This window comes from Mus caroli, chromosome 3 (genome assembly GCF_900094665.2).
Source record: "Mus caroli chromosome 3, CAROLI_EIJ_v1.1, whole genome shotgun sequence".
Taxonomy (NCBI): Eukaryota; Metazoa; Chordata; class Mammalia; order Rodentia; family Muridae; genus Mus; species Mus caroli.
This window is the reverse complement of record NC_034572.1, coordinates 129,471,240-129,482,108: the sequence shown is the minus strand read 5'-3', so window position 1 is coordinate 129,482,108 and position 10,869 is coordinate 129,471,240. Positions and strand designations below refer to the sequence as shown.

At 37.3% G+C, this 10,869-nt stretch overlaps 1 protein-coding gene across 2 annotated transcripts in view; it reads left to right on the top strand.

Annotated features, from left to right (window-relative positions):
• The window catches only part of Bank1 (B cell scaffold protein with ankyrin repeats 1), a 261,398-nt gene that overhangs the window by 74,576 nt on the left and 175,953 nt on the right, over positions 1–10,869 (top strand). For both annotated transcript variants that reach the window (XM_021158678.1, XM_021158677.1), the window contains 2 exons: positions 624–762; positions 5,114–5,253. In XM_021158678.1, the coding sequence (XP_021014337.1) occupies positions 624–762; positions 5,114–5,253 (279 nt within the window). The remainder of the gene's footprint in view (positions 1–623; positions 763–5,113; positions 5,254–10,869) is intronic.

Below are 10,869 nucleotides of genomic sequence, written 5' to 3'. Positions count from 1 at the left end.
AGAGAGAGAGAGAGAGAGAGAGAGAGAGAGGAGTAAATGAAACTATTGAAAGGTCAAGAGAATGTACTTGGAAGAGGACTTGCTTACTGGACTAATGGCTGCCAATCTTCCTGTCTGCTGTGGGTCTGAGGTCTGATACAATAGGACAGAAAGTGATGTGCAGGAAGAAGCAAGAGTAAAGGATGTAACTGTGTTTGCACTGATTCTCAGTTGTAAAGCATGGTTTGGGTGTCGAATTGAATTTGATGGATATCAAAGTTATAAACATAAAATGTAGTGAGTCATCATCTTGGGTATTTGTATCTGAACATGGTTGAAAATGCAACAGGACAGACTTACTGACAGTTTTTTTTGTTTTGTTTTTTGTTTGTTTGGTTGATTTTTTGAGACAGGGTTTCTCTGTATAGCTCTGGCTGTCCTGGAACTCACTTTATAGACCAGGCTGGACTCAAACTCAGAAATCTGCCTGCCTCTGCCTCCCGAGTGCAGGGATTAAAGGCGTGTGCCACCACGCCCGGCTCTGACTGACAGTTTTAAGAGTTTGATCACTAATGAACATAGCAGGCACTTTGGTGAAGGACAACTCTTTGAAATGCTTAATATATTGCATTTTGACCTTACAGAAACCTGGTGAGATATTCATTCTGTTGAAAGATGAACTAATTGGCGAAATTCTAGAGGTTGAATTTATATCAACCAGCAAGCGCCTCAGAACACGTCCAGCACGTTGGAGTAAGAGTGTCTGGCGTATGAAAGCTGCAGGTGAGAAATTTTGTATTTTAATAAGAATAAAAGCTCTCTCTGAGTTCCTTTCCTGTGATTTATGATAAATGGTTTCACTTCCCTGCAGAAACTGAGTTTTCTCTGCAGGTGCTTCCTGTGTTAATTCACACATGTTCAACATTGTTATTATTAATCTGATTTGCAAAAGTGAGATTGTGTAAATCCTTAGAACTTGGTTTGTATACCATTTACGGAAATAGCAGCCAGTAACATCAAACATCATTAAATATGTCAGTGGAGAATACATTGATATATAGTAGCTATTAAATAAGGAATTAAATTTATTTCCTTTATGTAGCATGAGGATTCACATATACTCACTTTTATTAAAGAACTTTCTGTTGCCCTTTTTTCTGCCCTCAGTCCTAGCCTTGGAAAAGTCTTGGTTGTTTTATAAAGCCTAATTCTTTTTCAGTATTTTTAATCATGGTACCATGTCTGCCAATCTTCTTCTCATCATTTTCTTATCTCATTTGTGATGCTAATCATTTGATTAATCATTTTTGCTTGCTCCATACTAAACTGTGTTGGATGCTAAATTTAAGACAGAATAAGCATGCTTCCTCATGGTACAATATGCTTGTGCCGAGATAAAAATTAGCTTATCAATTTTGGAAAAAGTCTTTGCAAGAGTTTTACATAAACGGAAGATGACTTTGTGCTGGAGAAATGGTTGGACAGTTAAGAGTACACACTGCTCTCACAGAAGACCTTAGGTTCATTCCCAACACCTAGAGTTGTGAGTTGATCTTCTCCCAACTTCCTGTGTTTGCAGCTCCAGGGGATCTGACCCCATGCTGCCTTCCACCAGTGCCTGCTTTCACGCACGGATGTTCAAAGATGCAAAAATTAAAAATAGTGAAAATAAGTATTGTTTAAAATGTAAGACTACTTGTTATTTTATGGATTTTTTTAAAAAATGAGCACAAAATTATCATGCAAAACTCGAAAATAGGAACTTCCTAAATATCTTATATAAAACCATATTTAATCTTACAAATGTAGAAATATAAAGTACTTATAATTGCAAAGTATATTAAGTAAATCTTCAGCTAGTGATTATATAGTGTATTTATATTTCCAAGCAAGCATTGTTTATTGAAGGGAGTAACAATGCTGTGGATCCCTCACTCAGCTGGCAGTGCAGTTGGGTTTTCAGAAGCTGAGTCTTATTTTCGGTAACTTACATTCAGACAAGCTCTCTCTCTCTCCCTCTCTCTCTCTCTCTCTCTCTCTCTCTCTCTCTCTCTCTCTCTCTCAATCTCTCTCTCTCTCTCTCCTTTTATTTTCTTCTTCCTAGCCCCTAGTACTCTTGTCAGAGTCTTAAATGATTAAGTGCATAACAATTTCTAAGTAATTAGTACCAGGGTTCAAAGTAAATTTAGTTAAAATAAATCAATACAGAAATGTCAATATTGCAAATTAAGAAGCACTTAAATAATATTTCCCAAGTAGCAGATCAAGCTGTCAAATAAAAGGAGTCACATTCCTTAAGATTGATGTTTGGTCAACTTAATACCCAGAGTAGGAAAAGGAATAAAATACACCAAGGTTTCTAAAACAATTAGAAAAAAAGACATATTTAAAATGTTTTAACACTGAGATTGCCTACATTTTATAAGATACTTTAAAGAATAATCAAGAAATACAAAAATAGACAAATGAAATTTTATTAAAAATAAAATGTAAAAGAAAAACAACCCCCCCACACACACACACACATGTGTGTGCTCAAACTACAGCACAGCAAAGGAAATGATTGGCAGAGTTAAGAGACAGCCAAAGAAGGGGAGAAAGTATTTACAAACTATTTGATAAGAGATTAATATCCAGAAAATACATGAAATCCAATACTATTATTTCTTGTGTGTGTGTGTGTGTGTTTGGCTGGGTTTTTTATTCCGATTTATTTGTTTGTTTTTGTTTGTTTGTTTGTTTGGCTTTTTTTCCTCCTTTGCCTATTTGTTTCCTAAAGAGGGAGAAATGAGACAGAGAGATGGATGGATGAGGAGGAAGGAAAGAGATGTGAGGAGGTGGGAAGGAGCAAGCTGTGATCAAAGTATCGTGTATAAATTTACAAAAGGATAGGAAAAGCATATAAATAGAAACACAAAAGAAGAAGTGACCAACACATAGGAGGTAAAATGCTCAAGCCATCAGGGAATACAATGACAACCAGCACCCTCACCAGCTCACTCCATCAGAATGGCTATTATCAGAAAGACAAAAACTAACAAGCCCCAAAGGGGATGTGGGGAGGAAAATCTCTACCCTGCTGCTGAGAACGGAACAATGCAACATTGTGGAAAGATAACCTCCTTATGACATTGAAAATACCATTGCAGTCTGACCCCACAGTTCCAATCAGGGCTATTCCCCAAGGGAATAAAATCACCTTATGAAGGACGACCCTGCACTGTCATGTTGGAATAGAGAAATCGGTAAAAAGATATGTGTAATTTATATGTGCATTTGTATGAATATTATTCAACCATACAAAAGATGAAACCCTATATGTATAATAAGTTGAAGGAAAATAAAAAACACTAACTGAAACAAGCCATTTAGAGAAAAACAGATGCCACATAGTGTCACTCAATTGTGGAATTTGAACTGAGCTAAAGCTTAGAAACTGAATCAGTAAATTTTGAATTTTTGACTTTTTAAAAGAAAAAAAACCCCACCAGTGCCACATGTTTTCAGCTGGCAACAATGAAAAATCATCCAGTACCAGGAAGGAAATTCTCACACTCTTTTCTTTCCCTTTGATCTACTTCACCTTTGTGGTTAGTTTTTTACCTGAGGAAATGCATCTAGTTAGGGGCCTACCCACCCTTTCAGCTCAATAATTTGATGGTTCTCTAATCACTCAATTTTCCCAGGGACCAACTTTTTCCAATGACTAAAGCAATTTGAAATTACTATAGTTCCAGCCTATAGCTAAATCTTAGAAGCATGCTAAGGTTTTCAACTAGAAGTATTAACTAATTTCTATGCAGAAGAAACAAAGTATTCCTCTGGTACCAGCAACACCAGGAGGAAACAAGCCAAACAGCAGGGGGGATACTAATTAGAAGTTGAAAGAAATATGTAATGCATGAATAAAAGCATTGACTCTTTTTATTAATTATGAAACTGTGCTCTAGATAAGATGAATTATAATTTCATATCTCATGAAAAGAGCAGCGTGTTTGACTTCACAGGAAAGAAACAATTGATAAATAAATTTATGTTCAGTTTATGATTTCTGGGTATTATTTTTCTGGAAAACTATTTTAAAGTGTTTTAAGCTGAAACCATACATTAAGCGGAAGTCAATTACATAAAAGTCCACTGAAACTGATTTTATTTGGCTCTAGCAACACCAACTTCCTCTGAACCACATGGTCCCACATTAGCTCATGAGATGTAATGTGTTGTGCTCTCCCTTCTTCTCATTGGATGTCTATTTGGGGGGGAGATAGTGATGCTCTCTGGTGCATAACATTATATAATGCAAGTAAAACATCTTTTCAAGACTGCGAAGATGGAAATTTTAGCTCCTTGATCTTGTTCACTTTCAGATTCCTTTTGTTGACTTTGAATTTACCTGAGCTAAACGATGAGGGGATATGCTTACCTCTTCACAAGATGACTTGTGAAGAATGCTTAAGAAAGTTAAACATTCATGGCTGTTCAGGATGTTGGTCTTTTCATTATACTTCTGAACCCCAGATTTTGAATGACATACTCCAGGAGAAGTTGAGTAATATCTCAATGACAGAGTAAAAACTATTAAAATTTATCCTTCATATAAATCCAAAGACAAATTTTGCTCAAATGTGTTACACTAAAATACTGATTTTTAATTGAAATATTTTTTTTAATGAAAGGCCCCAGGTTTTTATGTAATTTTAATTTTGTTGGTATACTACAGTGGAATCCAAAGTACAGATTGTCAGTCATTTTGAACAACTTGTTTACAGAAAGGCTTTAGATGAATGGATGGATGGATAAAAGGTTGGACAGAATGAAAGATGTATAAATGGAGGGACGGAGGAAGTGAGAGAGGAAGTCAGGGGGAAGGAAGTCAGAGAGGGAGGCAGGGAGGCAGGGTTAGATGGAGGGATTACCCAGAGAGCATCCTGAAGATTCTGGATATACTTGTTTTCCCCAGGATCTCTCATTCTACTCAATTGCTACATTTTCTGGAATTTCAATAAATCTTACCTTAACATAAAATTTATAGAAACTTGCATGTATTTAATTGTATTTCTTCTTCATAAAATTGAAACAAACACCCTGGTGTGCTTTATACTTTGCTCTTAACTCTTGTTTTGTGTTTTGTAAGATTTTCCAGCTGGCTCCGTCACTGTCAATATCCACTGTGATGGAATCATCAAAGCCACAACAGAGATTAAATACTGTTCAGCAGCAAAAGCAACAGAAAGTCCATTTAGAGTGTCAGACCCGGGCGAGAGTTTGTGCCAGGTAAGTTGATGTGTCTAACCAGCTAATCAAGTATTTGCTAAGGGGCTAATGCAGGAAGAGAGAAGTCTTGATTTGATGTAAGGCTTAGTGGAATGTGAATGGGTGGATGATCCACACAAAGAGAAGGAGCCACTCTTTGAGGTGCAGAGATACAGACACATTACTTTGCTTCAGTCAAGTCATTCCTGATAATGCCACTCAGAGACAGCTTGTCCATTACAACACGGCTATCGGGACAGGTTCTACTTAAAGCGATTACAGAGCAGATGGATAATGGAAGAGAGAGAATCAAGGCGCACCATTGAGAAATGAATTTCTTGGAATGAATCTTGCGTGTACTTTCACGAGGACATTTTTAGATTGTTCTGACTTTCATTTCTTACTGTTACCTGATAGTAAAAATTATTAAAGAATTCATGTTCATTAAAAATTCTAGATAGGTCAGGAGGTAGTGGTACACTCAGGAAGTAGAAGCAGGCTGATCTCCATGAGTTCAGAGGCCAGCCTGGTCTACTGAGCAAGTTCTAGGACAGCCAGGGCTACAAAGGAAAAAACAACAAAGAAAGAATCAGATAAACTAAGGCATGAGTTAAAGTCCTAATCCCCAGGTCTTTCCTCTCATGTGACAAAATCTTGCTCAGACATGGGGATTTCATGATGGATTTCCCATACGTGGCACATATTCCTATGTGTTGGGTATCTTAAAGATTTCTCAGAAAGCTTAAGGTATGAGTTTGGTTTCTGAATTAAAAAAAAAGAAAACACGACCCACTTTTAATTGGAAGAAATTGGGCTTTAAACGTATCATTTATAATGTTTGTCCAATGGAATTTCAATATGAAATAAATGTTTTAATGTGAAATAGAAAATTTATAAGATTTGATGTTATATGGGAAGTACAAAAGTTTGTGGGGTTTTTGTTCTATTTGTTTGTTTGTTTGGCTGATTTTTTTTTTCTACTTGGAAATTAGAATTACAAACTTTGCTTAATTGGCTTGCTGAGAGAGAAAGTCAGGAGGGAGTGGAAGAGGAGGGAGGGTTCGTTCATTCAGTGTGATCTTCACATTTACCATGACAAGTCCTTCGAGAACTGTCAAGAAACTGTCAATGGCAGTGATGTTGACAGGCTGCCAGAGCCTTTTGTGACTGACACTGGAGGCTTGACTTACTTTGCGCCACTCTTTCTTCTTCAGCATTCTTCTTTGTGAGTGGTGCATTTTAGGAAAGTGGAAAAGGCAATTGTCTTTAGAAAAGAACAGAGAGTAAAATACCATTTGTCAGACTGGAAAGTCTGAAGACAACTGACAGGTCATCTATATTGCAGTCACAAAACAAGTGCCAACATAATAGCTTAAAACCCAGATTGCTTCATTTTCTTGTGTCAAGTCTACCTTGTCTTGTATTAAAAGTTCTATTCATAACTAAAACTTAATAAAGGGAAGATGCAGTATTCTGCATCTACGGCTGGTATAGAAGTAAAATAGTTTCCAAATACATGCCTGCACTGGGTTTAATGCCAGGAGGCAGGTAGTATATAGTGAAAATTTAATGTGGATTAAATTCTGGATGCATTTTTTAAAACAAAATAATGTGAAAGTTATGATTTCCACTGTAGAAGTTATGAGTAGTAAATGAGAAGATTTTAGGAAACTATAAAAATGCTAATTTATTTTGGCCCTGTGTCTGAGGGGTGAGAAAGGACTGTGGCTATGCTATAGTGTTTCCCTTCCCCCCAAGCCCAGAATCCTGTACAGAGAAGACAGACTCGATCCAGCCTTGCTATCAGGATCAACATGGACACTGAGTCTCCAAAGACAGAGCTTGTCTAGCCTATGGACAGCAAACTTCCCACTGGAAAAGCAAGACATTAGAGTTAGGGTTAATGTACCTGAATGGGAAGAGATGTGAAGATTTTGCTGCTAACCTCAGAGCCCAGGGAATACTGGGGGATTAAGGCAAGCATAGTGGGCTCTGGGCAAGCACACTGGGGCCTAGGCCAGCCCAAGAGTTCTATCATAGGCTAAAAAGAGTAGCCATGCTTAGGTCCATACCCTAGAGCATAGACTGCATGTGGACTGGGTTCATCTTAGTCTGCACATATTATCTGTAAGCTTACTCAAAGGAAGAGCCTACATTTGTTGGAGGAAGAACTGCAGAGACATTCCCTTGGTATGTTTTAAGGTCAGTCAGGTACAAACTGCTTTTGTGAGTTCAGATAGAACACTACAGTGATTTTTCCCTCTTTATGATGCTGTCACGAAACCCAATAATTTGTATACTTTGCAAATGGCCAATTGAATACCACTATTCAAAACAACACACATTGTAATCATACTGACCATAATTATTGTTTATTTGTAAGAAAATGTCCCAGCAAGTGTGGGTTTGTCAACACCCTGCCTGCTTGGCTGAAATGGCATATTGTAAAACCGCTGTAAAGTTGTCACATGACTCAATGGCAGATAATAATATTATCTGAGATTATTAACAGGACTCTTCTATAGCCACTTAAATGCTATTGGGCATCTAAACCCAGTGTGAGTTTGAGGAACGAGTACTTAATGAGAAATCTGTGGGTTTTAATCTTCAGTTTTCCAAGAACTCACAATAAGAGACTTTATATGATACTTAAAAGCTATTAAACAACAGGACAACATAATCATTCTATGAGTTTTAATAAAGAATTAATGAAAGAGCTGATTTTGTTTTGTTCTAGTAATGTCCGTTAAGGTTTAGAACACTTTACCTCAATTAACTTAACGATCTTAGGTCAGTTCATCATTTTTTTCCTTCATGATAAATACTAAAATCCCAGCCAAATAAAGGCTCAATTCATAGTGCATTACTTAAAACAGACAGCATGGGCTCTTCAAAACAGAACAAAATATCTAAACAATTTGGGGGGATAATTAAAATTCAAATATCAGAGATAGAAATACTGCAATTTCTCTTTCACCAAGATAATTAAAACCTGGGAGAATTTCTTCCTATTTACACAAGTGTCTTGGGGACAGCAAAGTGTCATCTTTTTAAAAGAAATCACTACATAAGGTACATAAGCGAAACCAGGTCAAATGATAAAAGAATATAGCAATTATCAGTCATCTTGCTCATGACTTGGGAACCAAACACTGTGGACATTCACTCAGTGTGCTTCTTATGCTATTAATTATCTTAAGGGAAATTTCTTTACCCAGTTAGGCTTGTGCTCAGAATTGTTTCTTTTGAGCATTCTCTTCTGGGAACCCCTTTTCTTTCTAGTAATTTTTTAAATTTTCCAGTAGACCCGTATTGGTCTCAGAAGGTCAGTGCTAACCTTTCTGTTCTCACCAGCCCCTTTTGATGCAGGGTGCAAATGCAGGGAGCAGCGCTGGTGTTAGTCAGAGAGCTCAGGTGCAGCCAGCTTGATGTTCTCAAAGGACAGGAATAGTCAAACTCATTTCTATGCATATGATAGTGGGTCGCAAAGCTTTGCCAGAACCATCTCTTAGCAGAGCATTCCTCCATGTTTCTTCAGTATATCACCATTCAACTTAGTATATTTTTGAGGTTGCTATGTGCTCATATTATGCAGAAATATATTTCAGCACTATTTTTCCTGCCCCCCCCATCACACTTGGTTAAACTAGGCTATGTTCTTCATCTTTGTAAAGCCATCATCTTTTCCACAGTTATGTCCTTGTGAATGGGTCACAACTAGCATTTATTACTTCAGAATATGAAGAAAACCTAGTGACACCTTCTTTTTTTAATATTATTTGAATAACTTAGTGAAAAACTATCCACCCAGTATGCAAAGAAGGTAGTGAGAGAAGTGAAAGTAACCCCTAAAAATACCTGCTGCTCATGCAATCTCCGACTCTCAGAAGTGTGTTAGACCAGACAGATGAAGACTTGCGCTCTCATTCTCCTTCATGTCTCAGTGTTGCAGTGAACCACAAGTTCTGTAGTTTGCTTTTGGCTGAGTAGCTTCAGAGATTTGGGTTGATCTGAGCATGCATTGTAATTCCTTGTTAAAGCAGCAACCACTTAGTTTGAAGAAGATGGGTTTCTTTCATGCTGAAAGACTTTTTCGGGTGTCCAATGAGGAATCTAGAATACTTGCTCTCTTGAGGTTTCTTCAAACACAAATATTCCATAAGTTTTATGTTCCATGATGAAATGTTCAATTGCTATATTATAAAAATTCTCCTTTCAAGTGATCTGACTTGAGAATATGGGAGGCTCTCTGTGTCTTCTTTTTAAATTAAAATCTAACAATTATACACATTGAGGGGCATAATGTGGTATTCCAATGTGTCCAGTGCATACTGACAAGATGCAGGTGATGAGCATTCTCTCCTCCAGATCATTTCTCATCTGCACACCACTGGCTCCACTCCTTATGACCTTCACTCAGTATGGAGTAGGTTATGCTTAGCTGCGGCCACTGCACTGTGCTCTGGACATTAGTGCTTACCTCTGCAGTGTGTACTTTTGTGAACCCACTACTCAGCCTCCTATGGCTGCCACCTTCACACTTCCCTTTCTGTGCTAGTCACTATTCCACGTCCAGATTGAAAATAATAATTATTATTATTGGAGTTTGTCAAATTGATGAGATCCAGATTCAGTGAGTGGCCCTTTCTGAAAACAATGGGTAGGTGGTGGTCAACAGAGCAAGACAACCGGTGTTGGATCCTGGCTTCCATATGCATACACCCATATCAGGTAAAAATGTTCTCAACTTATACACATTGAGAATGTTTAACAAGAGCAATATAGCTGTGCAGACACTGACTCTACTACTCTGTCCAAGTTAATCTTACTCCTCTTCTTCCTACACCTACCAGGTATGGTGTTATTTTGTTTCTTGGGCCAGGTTCTGTAGTCTGCCACAGGGCCTTTGCACATATCTTTTACAGACACCTTCTTTTCTTCACTAACCTCACTTAGTTCATTCTAACTCATCCACAAAATTTTAATTCCAGTGTATTTTGTTCAGTGACATTCTCCTATACTCCCCTAATTTATCTCTTCATAATACTGATGACATGTAACTTGATGTATACCAAGATGTAGACTATTTCTTAAATTAATGTCTGTCATTTTATTCAAGGCTCCAAAGCACAAAATTGCCTATTCATGTTTCCATTTCATCTTCAGAACCACAGATATTGCTAGGCATGTGATTGCTTGATATCCACTTTGTTGGACAAATGAATGAAGGGGTCAGAGAATGGTACACATTAAGCTTCCCTCCCAGTCTCAAATCACCAAATAATTAGAGCTCTGTGTTCCAACAGCCATTATAACACAGGCACAGACTTTTGAGGAGTTAGTGGAGCATAGCTGAAATATTAATGCTTCTGACGGAAGCAGAAAAATGAGAGGCCATTGAAGGATTATGGTCAAATATAATGACTGTAGGAACAGGAGTAACGAGACCAATTCTGTCACAGGATTGGAAAATGGCTCTCCAAACAAGCCAAAAGGAATGTGCCAAAACTCCTTTAAGAAGAAAGGATGCCATCCTTTTATAAGCCATTTTCAAAAGATACTTCTTTGAATATGTTAGTATTATAATTGTTTAAATGCTTGTCTTGTTTTGTAGATTTAGTGATAAGTTGTTACAAA